Raw genomic sequence first — 23,999 nt, 5'->3', positions numbered from 1 at the left:
GGAAGGAGACTGAGAATGTCATAACCTGGTGCCAAGGCAACAACCTTTCCTTCCATGACAGCAAGACAAAGGAGATTGTGATCGTCTTCAGGAAGCTAAGCGATACACATACCCAATGACACAAAATGCATTGACAGCATCCAAGTTGGAAACTTCAAGGTCTTAGGAGTAACTTTCACCAGCAAAATTAAGCTGAAAAACTATGTTTCTTGGGCTATCAAGGTAGTAATAATCATCCGATTCTCTGAATGCATGATAGATAATTAGCTGCAGTCAATTTATTAAAGTGATCTCCAAGATTTACACCATGATCTCCCATGGAATGTCTTTTAGCCAATACTTGACCCGGCTTATGGTTAGCCGACAATAACTCCTCAGTAAAATACTGTGACTATTTCACTGGCACCTCCAAAGAATAAATAAATAAATAAGTCTTTAATAAAAATGTGAAATTTTGAAAATGAAAAGATAAATATTAAAAGACCAAATCCTACATTTCCTATCTATAACAGAAAACCCTCAATGGGGCACTGTTTACTGAGAATACACTGAAGATTTATACGTACCAATGACAAAAGTAGAATAATTTACTCGTAATACATTTAAAACAATTACCATCAAATAATGTACCAATTAATGTTTCACATACGAAACATCTACCTTGTGTGTCTATCTTAAGTCAAAATCAATAGTCAAATAGAAGGTAGCCACAAAATGCTGGAGTAACTCAGCGGAACAGGCAGCATCTCTGGAGAGACCTCACTCTGAATAGTAGATTATTAGCCACTTTGCTGCCACCTCCCATCAGCCAGTTTAGCTGTCTGTAATTCACATAGAGTTTGACTATTCATTGAGATTGGCTCAGTTCCATAATTTAAACCATTGTTCCTTCTTTGTGAGTTTCTTCTGACGAGGGAAGATAAGGCTTTTGCACCTTCTACACACACCAATTCCTATGAGTAAATAGACCAGTATATCACGTTAAAAAGTACGTAAGCAACTGGAAATATCACTCTGGAATATTTATCAATAACGTGGGTGTCGATCCAAATGTGTCCTCGCAAGCTCCTTTCCGTGTTCGCAGTTGTCTCGTCAGTAATTGGTGGATGTACCAGATCTCGGTCCTGCTTCTCTCCATTTGGTGGCACATACCTAGGTCCAGCAAATTCAGCCAGGTTGCTAACTTCCCCATCGCTGTACGTTCGCTCAACCATTAAGGGTCGCGGCTGAGGTATTCCACACGTGCAAGGTAGCTGCGAGAGAAGAAGTCAAAATCAATGTGTAGGAAGGAACTTCAGATGCTGCATTGCACCGGAGGTACAGTCAAAATGCTGGAGTGACTCAGTGGGTCAGGCAACATCTCTGGAAAAAGGAATAGGTGACGGGAGAAGGGTCTCGACCCGAAACGTCACCTATTCCTTTTCTCCAGAGATGCTACCTGACCCGCCGAATCACCCCAGCATTGTGTGTCTATCTTAAGTCAAAATCAATAGTCAAATAGAAGGTAGCCACAAAATGCTGGGGTAACTCAGTGGGACAGGCAGCATCTCTGGAGAGAAGGAATGGGTGGCATTTCAGGACCAGACCCTTCTTCAGTCAAAATAGAAGAACAGTTGAAGCAGAGACATTGTCTATGATTGGAGAAAGAGCTGCCGTGAGCCTCTTAAAAACTCTCCACACATTTCTTAGCCCTCTTCATTTGACTACTTTATTCATATATTTTATGGTGTATCATTTCATAGGCACATACAACCATATATCTAGTGGTTGTAGGAACATTTTATTTCATTCTGAGCAGGCAGAAATTAGCTTCCATGGCACAGTGGCGCAGCGGTAGAGTTGCAGCCTTACAGCCGGGTTTAATCCTGACTATGGGTGCTGTCTCTATGGAGTTTGCATGTTTTACCTGTGCAACTTATAAAAAATGTTCTGGATGTTTGTGTACACTACATGGAAAGTAGATTCCCAGATTTTCAACCAGGACTGTGAAAGGAACACCGGTACATTTCCAAGTTAGAATGGCACACAAATTGAAAGGGAATGTGCAAGTGACAGGCTTCCAAAAACTGCTGCCCTCATTTATCTTGGGGCACAGACTTCCCACCAATGACTCGACCTACATTTTACACTGCCTCTGAAAAGCAGCCAACATTACCAAAGAAATCTCCCACCCTGGTCATTCCTTCTTCTCACTGCTCCCGTCCAGCAGCAGGTACAGTAACATGAAAATGCACATCACCAGACTCGGAAGTAGCTTCTTCCCCTCTGCACTCCTTCTCTCTCCATCCTTCCCCCACCCAAATCGCACCAGGCTCCCATTCTCACCTAGCAAACAGCTAACAATGGCCTGTTTCCTTTATCATCATTATTTTTTTGCATATCTTTCATTCATTTGTTCTATGTCTCTCTACACCACCATCTATATCACTTGTTTCCCTTTCCCCTGACTAGTCTGAAGAAGGGTCTCGACCCAAAACGCCACCCATTCCTTCTCTCCAGAGATGCTGCCTGTCCCGCTGAGTTACTCCAGCATTTTGTGCCTATAAAAAACATTTGGACAGGTACATAGATAGGAAAAGTTTAGAAGAATATGGGCAAAACACGGGCAGGTGGGACTAGCGTTGATGGGGCATCTTGGCTAGCGTGGACAAGCTGGTTTAAAGAGCCTGTTTCCGTGCTGTATGACTCTATGACTCTACCTGCAGTTATTTGGGTTTCTGATAGATGTCACTGTTGTTAGTGAGATGGAGCATCATGGCTAGGAGCACAGATAGCTCTTCAGCATCAGAGCCGTATGGTGCCAGGTTCACAAACACTAACAGTATCCTGCACTCTGATACCTACATTCACGAATCAACCTAGATTTTCTAACCCCAGACCATGGAGTACAGTTTCCATCACCTTTCTGACTGTGAGAAAATGTAACCAACAGAACTAAGCTCGTATTCGTATGGCTGTATGGTAACTCAAACCTCACTGTACTAATTGGTGCATGTGATAAATAAATGTAACTTAAGCTGTGGATTGACACAAAAAGATGGAGTAACTAGGCGGGTCAGGCAGCAACTCTGGAGAAAGGAATAGGTGACATTTCGGGTCCAGTCTCTTCTTCAGACTGAGAATCAGAGCAGAGGGAGTCTAGAGATATGCATGGGTAAGGTGTGAAAACGACTGATCAATAGTAGTCGATGATAAGAAAATGTACAATGGTTCATTGTTCACAGAGGGGGCTGTGACAAGGAGGCATACAAGATAATCAGGAGAGCCTCACTCTGACAGTGGAGGAGGCCCAGGATAGAAAGGTTCGTATGGGAATGGGAGGGGGAGTTAAAGTGTTTAGTTAAGCTGAGAGCTGTTTAACTCAGTAAGCTTTTCATTACACCACTTTGCCCCAGCACACCATTTTGCCATACACCACCAGCACGTAATTTTGTGCATGTAGGAATCAAAAACCAAAGGACATAGGTTTAAGGTGTGGGAGGAAAGATTTAATAGCAACCCGAGGGGCAACTTTTTTACACACGAGGTGGTAGGTGCAGTATATAGAACGAGCTGCTGGAGGAGGCAGTTGAGGCAGGTACTATCACAACATTTAAGGAACATTTGGATAGGTATATAGATAGGGTAGCTTTGGAGAGATATGGGCCAAACACAGGCAGGTGGGACTAGTGGAGATGGGGCATGTTGGTCGGCGTGGGCAAGTTGGGTCGGATGGCCTGTTTCCACACTTTGAATCTATAACTCTATGACTCTATGTGATTATTATCACAGCCGAGTTACTCCAGCACCTTGTGTCTCTCTTTAACTCTATTTTAAAGATAGACACAAGGTGCTGGAGTAACTCGGCGGGTCTGGCAGCATCTCTGGAGATAGATGTTTCAGGTCAGGACCCTTCTTCAGACCTGAAACCTCACCCATCCAATTTCTCCAGAGATGTTGCTTGACCCACTGAGTTTAGTTTAGTTTAGTTTAGTTTAGTTTAGAGATACAGCGTGGGAACAGGACCTATGGCCCACCGGGTCCACGCTGACCAGCAATCCCTGCACATTAACACTATCCTACACACACTAGATATAGGCCAGGTATAGACCCCGACCTCGGGTGGACTATGAGGCGGAGAACTGGATATTTTCAGTGCCTTCCCTCACAGTGAATTCTGCTGTGGGGGGACGTTTCTTGTTGATTTCTATAGTGTGCTGTTCTGTGTCTTTTTCCTTTTTTCTTTTTCTTTTTTTATTTTGTATGAATTTGTGACATTGAATCTATTCAATTAATTTGATCAATCTCTGTAAAGCACTTTGGTTCAAAGTGATTTTGTTTAAAAGTGCTATATAAATAAATATTATTATTATTATTATTACTAGGGACCATTGTTTTTACATTTACCAATCCAATTAACCTATAAACCTGTACGTCTTTGGAATGTGGAATCCAAAGATCTGGGAGAAAACCTACACAGGTCATGGGGAGAACGTACAAACTCCATACAGACAGTTGGGATCGAACCCGAGTCTCCGGCGCTGCAAGTGCTGAAAGGCAGCAACTCTGCCGCTGCGCCACCGTGCCACCCAGTTACTCCACCACTTTGTGTTTTCTTTAGTATAAACCAGTATTTGCTATTCTTTGTGTTCAAGAAGGAACTGCAGATGCTGGAAGATCGAAGGTACACAAAAATGCTGGAGAAACTCAGCGGGTGCAGCAGCATCTATGGAGCGAAGGAAATGGGTGACGTTTCGGGCCGAAACCCTTCTTGCAGTTCTTTGTTTCTCCTGATAATAAAGCTAACGACTTAATATTTGCCATGAGATATTTAGTTATGGGCATTTAATTTGCAGTAATTTCCCCCCTAATTTTAAATGACATTACAAAAACGGCCTCAGATTAAGGCCATATTTGTTTTATCTGGTTGGTGTGTGGTACGGAGTTTGTACGTTCTCCCTATGACCAGCTGAATATTCCCTGAGGCTCGGGTTTCCCCCTACATTCTAAAGACACGTAGATTTGAAGGTTAATTACCCTCTGTAAATTGTCCTTAGTGTGTAAGGAGTGGGTGTGAAAGTGGGATAACATAAAGCTATTGTGAACAGGTGATCAACAGTCAGCAGGAACTAGGTGGGCCAATGGGCCAATTTCCACACCGTATCTCTAAACTAGTGCACAGGCCAATATTGAGCAAATTTCACAATGGTTATTTATCCCATTACTATTTTGTCAAAGGCCCCGGATGGTGGGACTGTCATATGAGGAAAGATTGGAAAGACTGGGCTTGGATTCACTGGAATTTAGAAGGATGAGAGGTGATCTTACAGAAACATGTAAAATTATAAAAGGACTGGGCAAGCTAGATGCAGGAAAAATGTTCCCAATGTTGGGGGAGTCCAGAAACAGGGGGCCACAGTCTAAGAATAATGAATGGGTAGGCCATTTAAAACTGAGATGAGAAAAAACATTTTCACCCAGAGAGTTGTGAATCTGTGGAATTCTCTGCCATAGAAGGCAGTGGAGGCCAATTCACAGGATGACTTTAAAAGAGAGTTAGATAGAGCTCTTGGGGCTAACAGAATCAAGGGGTATGGGGAGAAGGCAGGCACGGGTTACTGATTGTGGATGATCATCCATGATAAAAATGAATGGTGGTGCTGGCTCTAAGGGCCGAATGGCGGCCTCCTGCATCTATTTTCTGCAGTATGCTTCTATGTAAATGTGTTATGGAAAGTTTCCTCAGGGAATATGTGGAGGACCCTACATGGGAGAGGGAAATGCTTGATCTAGTCTTAGGAATTTGGGAGGGGCAAGTGGATGAAGTGATCATGGATGAGACTTTTGGGACCAGCGACTATTAGGTTTAAGATAGCTATGGATGGAGACAGGGCGGCCCAATAAGTTAAAATTCTAAATTGTGGCAAGGCCAACTTTGAATGTATTAGACAGGCACTTGCTCAAGTTGATTGAAGCAGATAGTTTGAAAGAAAAGAAACATCGAGAAAGTGGGAAGTTTTTAAAAGGCTGACAAGAGTTCCAGGACCTGCATGTTCCTGTTAAAGGGCAAGGCAGGTAGGCGTAAGGAAGCCTGGATGACAAGTGAACCATCCTACCACAACCAGAGAGCAGTCCTGAATTCCTATCTACCTCATTGGTGACCCTCAGACTATCTTTGATCGGGCTTTACTGGCTTTACCTTGCACTAAGCGTTATTCCTTTATCATGTATCTATGCACTATGTCTTTTTGCTGACTGGTTAGTACGCAACAAAAGCTTTTCACTTTACCTCGCTACACGATACAATAAACAAAATCGAAAACCAAAATCGAGAAAAACATTTTTCACACAGAGAGTGGTGAGTCTCTGGAACTCTTTGCCACAGAAGGTAGTTGAGGCCAGTTCATTGGCTATATTTGAGAGGGAGTTAGATGTGGCCCTTGTAGCTAAAGGGATCAGGGGGTATGGAGAGAAGGCAGGTATAAGATACTGAGTTGGATGATCAGCCATGATCATATTGAATGGCGGTGCAGGCTCGAAGGGCCGAATGGCCTACTCCTGCACCTATTTTCTATGTTTCTATGTTTCTATGAAACTTTGGTGATCAGATGACCAGAGAAATTGAGGCTCCAGTCAAGAATAGTGGGCAGCACGGTGGTGTAGCAGTAGGGCTACTGCCTTACAGCGTCAGAGACCCAGGTTCGATCCTGACTACAGGTGCTTGTCGGTAAGCAGTTTGTACCTTCTCCCCGTGACCGGCGTGGGTTTTATCCGAGATCTTCGGTTTCCTCCCACACTCCAAAGATGCACGGGTTTATAGGTATTGTCTTGGTAGGAATGTAAAATTGTCCCTAGTGTGTGTAGGATAGTGTTAAAGTGCGGGGATCGCTGGCCAGTGGGGAATCAGTGGGTTGAAGGGCATGTTTCCATGCTGTATCTCTAAACTAAACTAAACTCAGGAGGCATGGGGCTGGTATAGGCAGTCTATCCCTGGATCAAGTCTATCCCTGGAGGAGTTTCAGGAACAAAGGAACACACTAAAAAAGGAAATTGGGAGGGCAAAAAGGGGACAGGCCATAGCTCTGGCATATAGCATTAAATTTAATTAAATTTAATGGCTCTGGCAGACAGTATTAAATAAAATTAGCGCAGCCAATAGTATTCATATTCTCACCTTTGCCCGAAGTTTTCGTTCTTTCCTCTCTTGCACTGTAGTCAGGTAATTCACAGCTGCATACTCCAGCACTGAGAGAAAGACGAACACAAAACTAACCCACAGGTAGATGTCCACGGCTTTAATGTACGACACCCTCGGCATGGAAGCATTTACGCCTGTGATAATGGTCGACATGGTCAGAACTGTCGTTATACCTGGAATAACAGGGAGAGGATATCTATATTACTAAAAGTCTGATCTTGACCGCTTTTGGCCCACTGTGCTGTGATTTCCAAAAGAACGGCGCCACCTACTGCCGTCATTTTTGGCCACCTCGCTCAGAGCCCCCCTCCGCCTTCCGAGACCGGAGATTTTTTCCCATCGATGAAACATCAGAGAGATATTAATGTTTTTTTTTATAATTGCCATTCTCTCTGCTGCCCCCGCTGGCGGCAGGGGGGAGGGACTATAAAACCCGGAAGTGTAGTGCCTCACTCAGTCTCTGCCAGACCCAGGAAGCGAGAGGGTCACGGGTCTCTGAGCTGCGAATAACATTGAACGCATGTCTACTCCACGGTGAGTCCCCTCGATGCGGCTGTAAAGTGGCTGCTGCCCAATTGTTTGCCTCGCCCTTTTAAAAAGTTGGTGTTCACAAAATGAATTTTGGTTGTCGGATGGCTGCAGCCAAATTGTTTCCCTTGGCTTGGCTTTTAAAATCGTTGCAACAGTTGGCTGCCAGACCAAGAATCCATTTGGCCCACAATGTCTATACTAGCCCTCTGGAAACCAGTACCTTCGGCCCCCAACACCCATACTAGCGCAACGGACCCCCCCTACTGGCGATCAAAATTGCAATTGGTGGAGAGGTGGAATATTGCGTTGGTGACCAGCCCTCCCGTGTGATGCTGGGACCCAACGGGTCCCACTTAGTCTAGTGTTTTATATATGTTACCATTGGTCTATTGAGGAGGTCATAAGGTCATAAGTGATAGGCGTAGAATTAGGCCATTTGGCCCATCAAGTCTACTCCGCCATTCAATCATATATATGATATATATATGATATATCTCTCCCTCCTAACCCCGTTCTCCTGCCTTCGCCCCATAACCTCTGACATTCGTACTAATCAAACATCTATCTATCTCTGCCTTAAAATACGGTGCCCAAAATTGCTCACAATATTCAAAATGCGGCTTTACCAGCACCTTATAGTGCCTCAGCATTACATCACAGCAGTATGATAATACGTAGGTATAACGATTGATGAATGGATGATACTTTATTGTCACAAGTACCTAGCGTACCCAGGTACAGGGAAACGTTTTGTTTTGCATACAACCGAGGCAGTGTTGCCACATGGTGAACCTGACATAAGCCTATTGCACTTATTGTGTAGATGTGCTGTATTATTGTGTAGTGTAATTCAAAGTAGATTAAATGCGAGACAAAGCATTGCACTGCACCTAGGTACATGGGACAATAAGGTATCATTGAATCATTAAATTACATCTACTGTTTCCCAGGGCTATTTACCTCAAGAGAAAATGAATAACAACAAGAACACTGTCAAGACTGAAAAGGATGGAAAATAAAAGATTTCATGAAAAATCATTTGGAAAACAAGGATATTGCCTCTATTATCTAGAAACAGCGCAGTGCAGTAAACTTCCAGTACAATCTTCATGGCACCGACCCACAGGCAAATGTCAAACACTTTGGGCAAGGGAAGACTACCATATCCATTGTTGTTCCTCTACCCCTGCTTTCTCTTTTATTTGGTGTCTAAGAGTTCTTCAAGATGGAAGGATACCTCTTTCACAAGTTCACAAGTTATAGAACTAGAATTAGGCAATTCGGCCCATCGAGTCTACTCTGCCATTAAATCATGGCTGATCTCTTCCTCCAAATCCCATTTTCATGCCTTCATAACCCTTGACACCCGTTCTAATCAAGAATTTGTCTATCTCTGCCTTAAAAATATCCACTGACTTGGCCTCCACCACCCTCTGTGGCAATGAGTTCCACAGATTAACTACCCTCTGATTAAAGAGGTTCCTCCTCACCTCCTTTCTAAAAGAACATCCTTTAATTCTGAGGCTATGACCTCTGATCCTAGACTCTCCCACCAGTGGAAACATCCTTTCCACATCCACTCTCTCTATGCCTTTCATTATTCTGTAAGTTTCAATGAGGTCCCCCTCAACCTTCTAAACTTCAAGGCCCAATGATGTCAAACGTTCATCATATGCTAACCAACTCATTCCTGGGATCATTCTTGTAAATCTCCTCTGGACACTCTCCAGAGCCAGCACATCAGCCCTCAGATATGGGGCCCAAATTTCCTCACAGTACTCCAAATCAGATGTTGCCAACAGCCATATCTTCTTTGCTTGACCTCAGTTTTCATTGTCAATCCCAAAATTACTTCAGAAAACTTTGTGCTAATATCCATTTAAATCTTCGTTTGAATTCCGCTGGTTCCTCAACCTACTAGGGATAAAGAATAGACACAAAATGCTGGAGCAACTCAGCGGATCAGGCAGCATCTCCGGAGAAAAGGAATAGGTGATGTTTTGTGTCGAGACCCTTCTTCAGACTGAGACTCAGGGGAGAGGGGAACTAGAGATATGAAAAGGTTCAGAACATATCACAGCTGGTAACAATGACTCAATAATTGACTCAGTCCACCTTTCCTGAGTCATTGGTGCCAGTTGTGATTCGTTCCTTTTCTCCAGAACATGCTGCCTGACCCGCTGAGTTGCTCCAGCATGTTGTGTCTATCTGCGGTGTAAACCAGCATCTGCAGTTCCTTCATCCACATAGGGATCAAGAATCTTGGGAACAAGCACTTCTCTCTTCTGCACACAGCAACCAGCACTCTACACCCAATGTTTATTAGCCATGGTCTCAATACTGTTGATTTTGGCGTTGGACCTGTGCATTGGTCTACCCATTTGATTCTGAGAATTTACTGAAGGGAATGCTAATGGTAAATCTTCTAATCTAAATCTTCTGAAGTTTTTGAAAGGTTTCTTTGTTTGATGACTATTAAGAAGGATTAGAATAGAAAATAGGTGCAGGAGGAGGCCATTCAGCAGTTCGAGCCAGCACCGCCATTCACTGTGATCATGGCTAATCATCCCCAATCAATAACCTGTGCCTGCCTTCTCCCCATATCCCTTGATTCCACTAGCCCCAGCAGAGCTCTCTCTTAAATCCATCCAGTGATTTGGCCTCCACTGCCCTCTGTGGCAAGGAATTCCACAAATTCACAACTCTCTGGGTGAAAACGTTTTTTTTTCAGTCTTAAATTACCTCCCCTTTGTTCTGGACTCGCCCAACATTGGGAACATTTTTCCTACATCTAGAAATCATGTACTCTCATGCCGCTGTCATTGAAACCCCAAAAACACAAAGTACAGTCTTACGAGATGACCCTTTCTTAAATCCACTCTGTGCATATGTAGGTACAGTAATTGTTAAGTTAAATGCCATTTTGCCATTATCATTACACTTTGCATTTTATCTGAATCTTTACCTACTTTTCATTTAATATTGTTGATATTTCTTTACTGTTTACCCCTCAGGTGATTCACAAAGTTCCCAACATTCCCAACAGCCCAAAGAAGGGTACTGATCCAAAATATCCCTATCCATGTTTTCCAGAGATGCTGCCTGATCCGCTGAATTACTGCAGTAATTTGTGTCTTTTTTTTGGTAAACTAGCACCTGCGGTTCCTGTTTCTACTCCTGACATGCGTTGACTGATTAAATATAAGTACACAGATGGAGATGAGAGGTAGGAAAAGATTTGTTCAGTAAAACTCAGAAGCCTTTTTGAATGATGAGCATCTTGTAAATTCCATTCATGATTTTGTGGTCCCCTCATTGAGCCCAAGACAAAACATAACCAAGCTGTGGATGAGGAGGGGAATGACATGATTCATAAACAATGTTTGCATTATAAGGTACACAAAATTGCTGGTGCAGCAGCATCTATCGAGCGAAGGAGATAGGCAAAGTTTTGGGCCGAAATCCTTCTTCAGTCTGGAGAAAGGTTTCGGCCCGAAACGTTGCCTATCTCCTTCGCTCCATAGATGCTGCTGCACCCTGCTGAGTTTCTCCAGCATTTTTGTGTACCTTTGATTTTCCAGCATCTGCAGTTCCTTCTTAAACACACATGTTTGCATTATAATGGGTCATGGGGCAACTTTCAGTCTTGGCATTATATGAACTAACTAATAACCTTCCTACACGCACAGCAAGAATGGCACCAGTTTAGAAGGATGAGGGTGGGGGTGGGGGGGACCTGATTGAAATTTACTCAATAGTGAAAAGCCTGGATAGAGTGGATGCGGAGAGGATGTTTGCCCTGGTGGGAGAGTGTAAGACCAGAGGCCATTGTCTCAGAAATAAAGGACATACCTTTAGAAAGGAGATGAGGAGGAATTTCTTCAGTCAGAGAGTAGTGAATCCAGGGAATTAATTGCCACATTAAAGATGTGGAGGCCAAGTTAATGGATATTTTTAAGGTGGAGATTGACAGATTCTTGATTAGTACGAGAGTCAGGGGAGATGGCGAGGAGGCTGGAGAATGAGGTTAAGAGGGAGAGATAGATCAGCCATGCTTGAATGGCAGAGTAGACTTGATGGACCGAATGGCCTAACTCTGCTCCTAGAACTCAGGAACTCATGAACACAAGATCTTGGCTAGCCTGGGCTGGATGTAACTGGTGTAAAAGCTATGGTTTTACTCTCCTCACCTAAAGGAACTCTGGCCGGTACAGCCCGCCGGTCGATCCAGAACGACACCCAGGATAACATGACCATCAGAGTCGCTGGGAAGTAGGTTTGCAGCAGAAAGAAGAATATGTGACGATGCAGCGTGAAATTGATATACAGGCGATTGTACCAACCTGTGGAATGATGTGGGAGATAACTGGTTATTGTTACATCCAAAGAATGCAGAAATATAGTGGAGGGAAAATGTAACAAAGATGAATGAAAGCAAAATGGCTGGTTTAAATAACATTGACAGATAAAGTATTTTCTAAAAACCATCACCTTTTTAAAGTACAGTTTTGGTGCCCCTTGTCATTGGAAGGATACTGCAGCTCCAGAGAATGTAATGACATGGGGAAAGTACATGAGCCTTGACGTGATGGGCCATGCATACACCAGGAGTACAGAAATGTTAAATGCAGAAGGATCTCACGACTTCATTGACTTCCCACTTGACTCTCCGTGGCCGTTAACACCTGTCCCAACAGTGGAAGACGTTGGTTCTCACATTGGCCTTATTAGTCACATCAGAACCCTCTAAAATTGAGTGGAAGTAAGGCCTGGATGTAGCTTCCAAGATGGCGCCCGACCCAGGCAACTATTTGCGTGCTAGCCACTGCGTGCTAGCAGATGTACAATCACGTATTACAATCACGTATTACAAGTGCTGGAGTAACTTAGCGGGTCAAGCAGCATCTCTGGAGAACACTGATAGGTGACATTTAGGGTCGGGACCCTTCTTCAGACTGACGATATCCATGCTCTCCAGAGATGCTGCCTGTCCCACTGAGTTACTTACTCCAGCACTTTGTGCCTTTTGGAGTGGAAGTAAATAATTTTCAATTGTGAGGAGAACTGGCTAAGAAGGTTTCATAAACGAATGGTCAGGAGTGAGTCTCGTTTTGCTAGCCAATTTGTAACTGCTTCCCAGACAGTCTTGTGAGGTAAAGGTTTGTCACAAGGAGAGAAAGAAGTCAGCACTGCTTCATTCATACCCAACCCCCACCCCACAGTTGCTCCCCATGCACTCCATTCTCGACTTTAGACACATGGGAAATGTGCTGTATAGAGGCACTAACAAGTTACCTAAAATAAAAGTTTAGAGTGATGGCTTGACAAAGCATTGCTTCCAGCATGAAGGGTGGCCACATAACAGGTGGCGCAGTGCAGCAATAGTAGAGTTGCTGCCTTACAGAGCCAGAGACCCAGGATTGACCCAGAATACAGGTAGGTGCTGATTGTGCAGAGTTTGTACGTTCTCCCTGTGACCGCGTGGGTTTTCTCCGGCTGCTCCGTTTCCTCCCACATTCAAAAGACGTACAGGTTTGTAGGTCAATTGGCTTCTGTAAACAATTGTAAACTGCCCCTAGTGCATTGTATAGAACTAGTGTATGGGGTGATTGCTGGTCGGCATGGATGCAGTGGGCTGAAGGGCCTGTTTCCATGCCGTGTCTCTAAAGTCTAAAGAGTGGACACATTAGTGCATAATGTTGGATCCTGGCGGAAGAACATGGACAAATATTTAATGTGTGCCAATGAAAGTGCTGACGTTTTGAAAGCGACTTACTGTTCTCTCATTCAGTATAATAATCTGCCTTATCATTGCAGCTTGGATTTCCTTCTATGTGCACCCTCTGCCCTGTAACTTATTTCCACTCTCCATCCCTCGTCCCCGCCATGTCTGTTCAGGTGAGGCAGAAGGCACCAAAAAAACTACTGAATCAGAAACAATACCAAGTAATAAAGAATTACAAATAATTTGTGATTAGTATGGTGTCAGGGGTTATGAGGCGAAGGCAGAGGAATGGGGTTGAGTGGGAAAGATAGATCAGTCATGATTGAATGGCGAAGTAGACTCGATGGGTCAAATGGCCTAATTCTGCTCCTGGAACTTATGAACTTATGAATAATTACTATGATAACACCAACAAATTGAAATACAAAAAGTAAAAGGAAAACATTCTCACTTTAAAAAAACATAAAAGAATAACCTGTGCTGCTGTAAAAAGCCAGTTTTGTTGTCGTGCGAAATTCCTTTATCATGAATTGAGACAAGGAAATCTTTTCATCTATGGTTAAAGAGTTGTTGCCACTCTTCCAGTACAGCATGAGGTCATCATCAGTGTAAGCATCTGGAGACAGCAAGGATTAAACACAACATGCTTTAGTAATGTGAACAATTAATACGGAGCCAAATTCAGTAATCTTTCTCATAATTTCACCTCTGAAAGAAACACATATTACAATAATCTTACATGGTGTTCAAAACATTGAGCACTATTTGATTTTACAATTGGAAGAGAATATCAAGTTACATTGGGTACTTCCAAGAATGTTATGTGGATGTGCTTAGGGAGTAGAGTATGAGTGCCTCAGGGGACCAGATTTGGAAGCAACACGTTGCCTTATAGCTTTAACGTGACTCACAGCTCTCGATTTCCAGTGAACAGCTTTGGGTGTCGAGGGGAAAGCGACTGAAGTCCATGTAACACATCGATGTTACTGTAGCCCTGCAAACAACATAATCAGAAACTGTGACGACTGCTTTGAGCTAAAGCACAAATGGAAAAACAGTGAACAAGCAGATATTTTACTGACCATTTAATTAGGAACTACACATTTCTGACACTATATTATCAATATCCTTAGAAGCTTTCAGCATTTGGAACCCAACGATATGACTGTTTAGACGTAATCTGCATAATTAAGTCAAATATAAGTTTGCAAAACTCTTCAGGAAAGCACCAGCTAACTTAGAAACGGATCTCTCACAAAACAGGCTGTTAATCTGAATTAAAGGGCGTTCCTTGAGGAAAGAGATGAGGAGAATTTTTTTGTCAGAGGGTGGTAAATCTGTGGAATTCTTTGCCACAGAAGGCTGTGGAAGCCAAGTCAGTGGATATTTTTAAGGCAGAGATACATAGATTCGTGATTAGTACAGGTGTCAGAGGTTATGGGGAGAAGGCAGGAGAATGGGGTTAGGAGGGAGAGATAGATCGGCCATGATTGAATGGTGGAGTAGACTTGATGTGTCGAATGGCCTAATTCTACTCCTATCACTTATGACCTTATGGCTACTATGTGTAGGCAGAAAGGAGTTGGTCTTAACATCATGTTTGGCACAGACATTGTGGGCTGAAGGGCCTGTACGTGCTGTACAGTTCTTTGTTTCAAAATGCACGGGAAATCAAACAACACGGATAGCATGAATTGTTGGTTGTTCTTTCTTCAGGCTCGAAGGGCCAAACGGCCTCCTACTGCTATTTTCTGTGTTTTTATGTTTCTATATTAGGACTTCACGTTACCGTAATAGAAACATAGAACATAGGTGCAGGAGTAGGCCATTCGGCCCTTCGGGCCTGCACCGCCATTCAATATGATCATGGCTGATCATCCAACTCAGTATCCCGTACCTGCCTTCTCTCCATACCCCCTGATCCCTTTAACCGCAAGGGCCACATCTATCTCCCTCTTAAATATAGCCAATGAACTGGCCTCAACTACCTTCTGTGGCAGAGAGTTCCAGAGATTCACCACTCTCTGTGTGAAAAATGTTTTTCTCATCTCGGTCCTAAAGGGTTTCCCCCTCATCCTTAAGCTGTGACCCCTTGTCCTGGACTTCCCCAACATCGGGAACAATCTTCCTGCATCTAGCCTTTCCAACCCCTTAAGAATTTTGTAAGTTTCTATAAGATCCCCCCTCAATCTCCTAAATTCTAGCGAGTACAAACCAAGTCTATCCAGTCTTTCTTCATAAGACAGTCCTGACATCCCAGGAATCAGTCTGGTGAACCTTCTCTGCACTCCCTCTATGGCAATAATGTCCTTCCTCAGATTTGGAGACCAAAACTGTACGCAATACTCCAGTTGTGGTCTCACCAAGACCCTGTACAACTGCAGTAGAACCTCCCTGCTCCTATACTCAAATCCTTTTGCTATGAATGCTAACATCCCATTCGCTTTCTTCACTGCCTGCTGCACCTGCATGCCTACCTTCAATGACTGGAGCATGGCCGTACGAAGGGGGGGTGCACCCCCCTTTTATCCCCCTAGAGTAATAAAAAAATTGCGTTGCCACCCCCCAGCGCCATTCTGGCCTGCCCGCACCCCCCCTCCCCCCTCGCTCAGCCCCGCCGTTCAGGCCTGACCTCATCCCCCCTCATGCCACCCCCCTTTTTTTGAAAAGCTTCGTACAGGCCTGCCCAGGTCCCGTTGCATCTCCCCTTTTCCTAATCGGCCACCATTTAGATAATGCAAGGAATCCTGCTCTAAAAGTACAGGGATGTGATTTGTGTACAAACAAAAAAAAGCCCCACAAACAATATGAATAATTACCTCTCCTACTAGTGCAGGTTGTTTACTATGTTCACTCTGCTCACTTACCTCAGACTGTACAGAACCTTCCCATCGGGATAGACACGCAACATAATATTGTCTGTGGTTGTATCATGTATGAAGGACCTTTTTGAATGAACAAAGAACATATCAGGAACCCATATCTTTTTGACCAGTCTTCCATCAAAGGTCATGCTGAAGTTGTTGGTGCTGGGGAATGAGAGGCGCTCATCCTTCCAGTAATGCCTTAGGTACAAGGTCATTGTAAAGTCCTGGGAGAAAGCATCACACACACAAAAAAATCCTGATCAGATTAAGCTTTTGGCGACCTCAAACATTATTTTCCTTTCTCTCGCAGCACCATGGGAATTAGGTCAACATATTGATCCATGAGTCTACTTGTCATTAAAACCTCCTTCTTTCATCTCCGCAACATCGCCAAACTCAGACCCTCTCTCACACCTCCCGCTGCTGAAAGACTCATCCATGCCTTTATCTCCTCCCGGCTGGACTATTGCAACTCACTTCTCCTTGGCATCAGCTCCACCTACATCAACCGACTCCAACTGGTCCAGAACGCAGCCGCCCGACTCATCACCCACACCAAATCATGGCATCACATCACTCCAGTCCTCAAACAACTACACTGGCTTCCCATCTCCCACCGGATCACCTACAAAATCCTGATCCTCACCTACAAAGCCCTCCACCATCTGCCCCCCCCATATCTCACTGACCTCCTCTCCCCCTACCAACCCTCACGGTCCCTCAGATCCACATCAGCCGGTCTCCTCTCCATCCACAAGTCCAACCTCCGCAATTTTGGGGACAGAGCCTTCTCCAGGGCAGCTCCCAGGCTCTGGAACTCCCTCCCCCAACTGATCCACAATTCCGTGTCCCTCACCATCTTCCAGTCCCGCCTCAAGACCCATCTCTTCACCTCTGCCTATCCTTAGCCCCACGTCCCCCTCCCTTTTCATCTGTGCATTAATTGCCTCATATTGTGTTTTGTATTGAATTCTGTCTTTGCTTTGTGTACTAGTCATGTCTCTACTATTTATTTCATTCCCCTTACATGTCTTTCCTCTACCTGCTAAATTTTTGTAAGGTGTCCTTGAGACTCTTGAAAGGCGCCCATAAATAAAATGTATTATTATTATTATTATTACTTATATTTTGGAATGAACCATTTCAGCGCAATAGGTGAATAGATAGTCAAAGGATGCTAAAATACTCAAATTTAAAGTATTACCATATCCACTTCAGATATACTGTCCAGACTTTCCACCTGCACATCAACCCCAACAGGTATGGATGGACCTGTGGGTGGGAAAAAAAAGAAAATTACTGTTGATTTTCAAGCTGAACGTTACAATTCAGTGATTTTTTTCAAGATAAAATTAATTTTCTATCTTTCAGGTCAAAGTGGAGATTTCTTTATTGCCATACTTTAGCTCCATTGTTGCTTGTGGAACTGTTGCTCTTTCTGTTTTATCTCGGGAAACCTGGTGTGAGGAGAATATTGTTGCTCACAAGTATAAAATAAATAAAAGCCTTTGTACTAAACAATTGATTTGTGCTGGGGTTGTCAGTGGTTGGGTGTCAGGGTCATTAGGGGTCAAAGGTGTCAGGGATTGCTGGGCAAAGGCAAGAGAATAGGGTTGAGAGGGAGAGATAGATCAGCCGTGGTTGAATGGCGGAGTTGACTTATTCTGGCCTTATTCTGCTCCTGGATCATATGCATATATGAATGTCTGATTAAGCATGGAACAAAGAAATCTCCATTTTGACGCAAACAAAGTCATATAGAGTACCATGGATGTTGTATAGATTGCATTGTATTATTGAATTGTTAATCATTGTATATTTTGTTGTGTTGTCACATTATAAGTTCATAAGTCACAGGAGCAGCATTAGGCCATTCGAGTCTACTCCCCCATTCAATCATGGCTGATCTATCTTTCCCTCTCAACCCCATTCTCCTGCCTTCTCCCTGTAACCTTTGATACCCTGGCCAATCAAGAACCTATCAATTTCCGCTTTAAAAATGCCCAATGACTCGGTCTCCACAGCCGTCTGTGGCAATGAATGCCACTGATTCCCCACCCTCTGGCTAAAGCATAAAGGGCCTGTCCCACGAGCATGCGACCTGCCGCGCCGAATTTTTGAACACGGTCAGTTTTTCGGAGCCCCGCGCGATGTCAGGACCAGCTCCGCATAACTCCATACGGCTCCGGGCGATCGAAGTGGGACCGGCCCCACGAGGCCGTATGGCTCAAGCGACCACGTTAGATCACGCTTGCCGCATGGAGTCGCATGCTCGTGGGACAGGCCCTTTAATCTGCCCGTAAAGCTGCAGCAAGTAAAACATTTATTTTTCCGGTCGTTCCCAGTGCATGTGATAAATAAACATTCTGAAGAAGGGTCCCAACCCGAAACATCGCCTATCTATTCCCCCCCACAGATGCTACTACTTCACCGTTGAGTTCCTCCAGCTCTTTGTGTTTTATTCTTGACTCCAGACTCTTGACACCTGGGGGCAACAACTTATGTACAAGTCTCAACTGCAACATCTTCCACACCACCCTCTGTGCACTTTAACAACTTCAGAAAATCCCACCACGCACCTAACACTTGTACTTGTACTTGGGTGGCACAGTGGCACACCGGTAGAGTTGCTACCTTGCAGCTCCAGAGATCTAGGTTCGACCCTGACTACAGGTGCTGTACGAAGTTTGTATGTTCTCCATGTGACCACGTGGGTTTTCTCCAGGTGCTCCGGTTTCCACCCGCACTCCAAAGACGTACAGGTTTGTAGGATAATTGGCCTTGGTGTGTAGGATAGTGCTAGTGTATGGTCTGATCACTGGTCAGCGAGGACTCAGTGGGCCAAAGGGCCTGTTTCTACGCAATATCTCTCTAAATGTAGCAGCTAGTGGTAGAAATCAATCAGCTACTAATCTGAAGGCCATTGATGGTCGATCTAAGGAAATTAGATGTGTAGTCTTTTCCATTGTAGAATGCATGTTAGGGCTGCCAACTCTCACGCTTTGAGCGTGAGAATCACGCCCTCAAGCGAACTCTCACGCCCTCACGCTGATCAGACATTTCTCACACTCAGTGGTGAGAAATTTTGTGATCAACGAAAATTTCAAAACTCGGATAAACTGCATGGTCGGCGGGTGTTGGAGAGCCGAGGCTGCGGGAGGGATGGGAGCAGAACCAGCGGCGGGAACAGATGCGGGGAGCCGGGACTGTCGAGTGTTTGCGACGCTGTCGAGTGTTTGCGGCGCTGACGGGTCGCTCGCTGCAGCTCCGGCCATGGTGCAGCTCCGGACAGTGCAAGAGTCCCGGGCGTCGGAGGCGTTGGAAGCGTTGCGCCGCTGCCGCTGCTGCGAGAGTCTCTGTGCCGAAGGGACAGACTCTCAAAGGGAGGTGGAGAGAGAGAGAGAGGGGGATGAGACAGGGAGACAATGGGGGGGGTGGGGGGAAGAGGGAGAGGGGAGATCACATTTCCGAGGAGTTAGTTACATTTAAACAAATGCAGTATGATTTATGCAAACAGATACTGCAGATGCTGGTTTACACCGAAGATGGACACAAAATGCTGGAGTAACTCAGCAGGTCAGGTAGCTTCTCTGGAGAGTAGGAATGGCTGATATTTCGGGTCAAGTCTGAAGAAGGGTCTCGACCCGAAACATCACCCATTCCTTCTCTCCACAGATGCTGCCTGTCCCGCTGAGTTACTCTAGCATTTTGTGTCTATCTGCAGTATGATTTATCATGAGGACTGGATACCATTTGAGAAAGTTAAATAAAATGACTGCTGAATCTAATCCAATAGATCTGAACTGCATTTCTGTTTAATCTTTCACTTTGGAACAATGAACTAATTATTTTCTAAAAATGAATCCAAATATGTTTGCATGTAGCTCACAGAGTAAACACAACAATACAACATTAAATAATGTTTCCATAATGTTTAGATCAGGGATATAGCATAGAAACAGGCCCTTCGGCCCACTGAATCCATGCTGGCCAACGATCACCCGTTCTATCAACCATTAACGATCACTAGTTCTATTCTACAATCTAGGGATAATGTACAGAAGCCAATTCACCTGCAAACCTGCACGTCTTTGGAATGTGGATGGAAACCGGAGCGCCTGGAGAAAATCCACGTGGTCACAGGGAAAACATACAAACTTCCTACAGACAGCACCGTAGTCAGGATCGAACTCTGACGCTGTAAGGCAGCAACTCTACCGCTGCGCTACTGTGCTGCCCTTAAATGTATATATGATTTTACGTTACATCCATTGAAGGCAGGGCGAAGGCAGCGGACGCCTATAGGATCAACAAGCTCATCAACAATGCTGGCTCCATCCTGGGGGCGGAGTTGGATTCATAGGAGGTGGTCTTGTAGGGGAGGATGCTCCTCAAACTGCGGAGCATCCTGGACAATGCAGCTCATCCCCTCCATGACACACTGGTCAACCTGAGGAGCAACTTCAGCAACAGACTGGTTCCACCAAGCTGCAGCACAGAATGACATAGGAGATCCTTCTTCTCTGTGGCTATCTAACTGTACAATTCATCCCCCTTCTATCTTGAGGTAGACTGAGAATGATTCTCCTCCCTCCTCCCTCCCGTCCTCCCCTTCCTCCCCCCTCAATCTTTGCACATCCCCGAATATTTTCCACTCGCCACTTTAATTTAACGTTTCATGTATCTTGTTGTGTTTCATGACTGTTGGCTGATCAATTTCCCTCCTGGGATAAATAAAGTTCTGTTGTATCGTATCAAATACAAGGTGGAGACCTTAAAGCTCCTGATATGTCATGGGATAGTGGGAGAAGGTAGGCACGGGTTATTGATAGGGGACGATCAGCCATGATCACAACGAATGGCGGTGCTGGCTCGGAAGGGCTGAATGGCCTCCTCCTGCACCTATTTTCTATGTTTCTGTGTCATCCCAAGCCAAATGATGCATAAGAGAAATAATCGCTCCTGGTTTTATCTCTTCCCTGTTGAAATGCAGAGTGTTCTCTATTTGAAGAGAACGGAGCCACGTTACATTGTATTTGGAAGCATCGCAACTAACAGTAAGATGTTATGTTACTGTTTTTCCCAGTTAGAGAAATACAATTTAATGTGATATATACTCAAGTGTAGACACTTAGAAGTTGAAGCATCACATTATTAAATATTGTTTACGTGTGGATGCACCGCTCTAGAAAGTGGAAGACTTCAGGTACCTGGGAGCGAGGATGCAGAGCTCGGAGAAGTACATCAACTTGTGGAGAGCGCTCGCATGGAAAGCCATCAATAACATGGGGAAAATCTGGACGTCCCAGATGTCTAAGGGTCTCAAACTGAGATTCTTCCATGCAACTGTAGAGACCATATTATTGTATGGGTGTGAGGCATGGACTCTCACACGAGGACTGTCCAAGTCTCTCGATGGTACCTACACCCGAATGCTCAGAAAAGTTCAAAATGTCAGTTGGAGGGACCACGTCACCAACTCCCAGCTCTACGGGGAGTTTCCACCTCTGACTGAGAAGATCAGGTGGAGAAGGGTGAGGCTCGCTGGTCACTGCCAGCACCACCCAGAAACGCCAGCACACAAGGTTGTGCTGTGGGAACCCACCCATGGATCACGTGACCCGGGACGGCCAATCAAGACGATGCTGAAGACGTTGAGCGAAGACGCACATGTAGAGACAAAGGAGGAGTTTGCCAGCTGCATGGAGGACAGAGATGCGTGATGCGTCCGTCACCGTGCCCATCGGAAACTAGCACCACTGCGTCGCTAATGTTTTCAAGGATAATAATTACATGTGGAAACATACTGAGGTCTGATTTCCTGAACATCACATATTTAGAACACAGAACCGTGCAGCACAGGAATAGGCCCTTCGGCCCACAGCACCTGTGCCACACATGATGCTAAATTAAACTATCCTTCTCTGTCTGCCTATGAACCATATCTCTCCATCCCTTGCATGTCCATGTGCCTATTTAAAAGCCTCTTAAATATCAGTCAAATCTGCCTCCACCACCACCTCTTTAGTTGAGCTTATATGACTTGATATTACAATGCCTACTATGTGGCACCTTCTTAATAGCTTGAGTGGGGGTAGGGGTAAAGACTTCATCAGGGTCATCAGGTGGGCACCCTCCTTACTTGTTTTTTCGTTGATAGGTCCACAACACCTCCAGTGGCTCAACAGGCACACCTGGCACCCCAGGTACGCTCCCCTCCGTTTTGCCCCTCTTGCTGGTCATTTTGCAGCCCAGTGGAGTCCTTCCTCTTCAGCCACAGCCAGTTGCTGCTTTGCTCGGCAGCCTCTGACAGCGACCTGATGGCTGGCCGGAAGGCCTGTCCTCGAACTCCCATTCCCTTCAGGTGTCTGGTTGTTGACATGGCTACAATCCCTCTACAACCAACCTCTACAGGGAGCACCTGGGTCCGCCAGTCACGTTATTCTGCCTCGGCTGCTAAGTCTGAATACTCATCGAATATCACATATTTTACCTCTTTTACTTTGAGGAAAAAAAAGTCAGTTTTAACAAGCATGAGAAAATTGTGCTTGTCACAATAAAACTGGTGACAACATTTTAAAGTGGGAATGTGAAAACATCGGGTGTAATAAAACCCTATCATAAATTCTGTACCATGTTGCAAGAGATTTCCCCTTCATATTCAGAGCTCCCAATATTATAAGCTATCAGCTGCGACAAACATGATGGACACAAAATGCTGGAGAAACTCAGCAGGACAGGCAGCAACTTGGGAGAAAAGGAATAGGTGGTGTTTTGGGTCGAGACCCTTCTTCAGACTGGGTCTGCAGAGATGCTGCCTGCTCCGCTGAGTTACTCCAGCATTTTTCATTTATCTACGATGTAAACCGGCATCCACAGTTCCTTCTCACACGAGACAAAGGTGAAGAAGGGTCTCGACCCGAAACGCCACCTAATCCTTCTCTCCAGAGATGCTGCCTGGCCCGCTGTCCAGCATTTTGTGCCTATCTTCAGACAAAGATTCCTACCTCCAAATCCAGGTCTCATTGTGAAGTCATGATCATCCACTCGGAGAAGTTGCTCCGATTTTGTTAAGTAAGATTTTGTAACATCGGTGCTCCTCTTCAGTATAGTTCTGTGAGACAAAACATATTTAAATTCAACAATGAGGACATTTTGGTCAACATATCCATGTCACTCACCTCTCCAAATATTTTGTTTCTTTTTCTGAACTTTTATTGTTGTATATTATGTTGTTTATAGAGTACTAGGATTACATATCTGTTGTGCTGCTGTAAGTAAGAATTTCATTGTTGCATTTGGAACATCTATATAATTAAAAGTCTCACCTTGACCACTCCCTGTCTGCGCTGTATATTGATTTTAGAAAAAAAACCCTACCATATATCGCTATGATTTTTGGCCATCTTACTCACAGTCCTCCTCCGCTGAGGCAGTCCCGAGGATTTTTCTGATCGTTGAAAAATAAAAAAGTTATGAATGTTTAAAAAATCTTGAGATCAGCTGATTGGTCCTCTCGCCTGTCAATCACCATAATGAACGTAACGCCCCTTCCGGGGGAGCAGGACTATAAAACCCTGGATGCCTGAACGTGAATCAGTCACTCTGGAAGATCACGAGGGAGAGTCCACAACTGTGATTCTAAGCAGTGAATCAACTGAACTGAGTCCACAATGTACTTGCAATAAATGATTTGTTA

The 23,999-nt window shown here is 44.5% G+C and overlaps 1 protein-coding gene across 1 annotated transcript; it reads right to left on the bottom strand.

Moving 5' to 3' along the window:
- Nucleotides 1–946: 946 nt before the first annotated feature.
- LOC129697449 (gamma-aminobutyric acid receptor subunit rho-1-like) lies at nt 947–23,341 on the bottom strand. Its single transcript, XM_055636037.1, has 8 exons — nt 23,308–23,341; nt 17,505–17,572; nt 16,301–16,524; nt 14,345–14,427; nt 13,909–14,049; nt 11,899–12,051; nt 7,154–7,350; nt 947–1,253 (listed from the first exon to the last, which is right to left on the bottom strand). The coding sequence occupies exons 1-8, from the start codon at nt 23,324–23,326 to the stop codon at nt 954–956; spliced, it is 1,185 nt and encodes a 394-aa protein (XP_055492012.1). The 5' UTR covers nt 23,327–23,341; the 3' UTR covers nt 947–953.
- Nucleotides 23,342–23,999: the final 658 nt, after the last annotated feature.

Source organism: Leucoraja erinacea, chromosome 5 (assembly GCF_028641065.1).
Source record: "Leucoraja erinacea ecotype New England chromosome 5, Leri_hhj_1, whole genome shotgun sequence".
NCBI classification, from domain to species: Eukaryota; Metazoa; Chordata; class Chondrichthyes; order Rajiformes; family Rajidae; genus Leucoraja; species Leucoraja erinaceus.
This window is presented reverse-complemented; position numbering and strand designations above follow the sequence as displayed.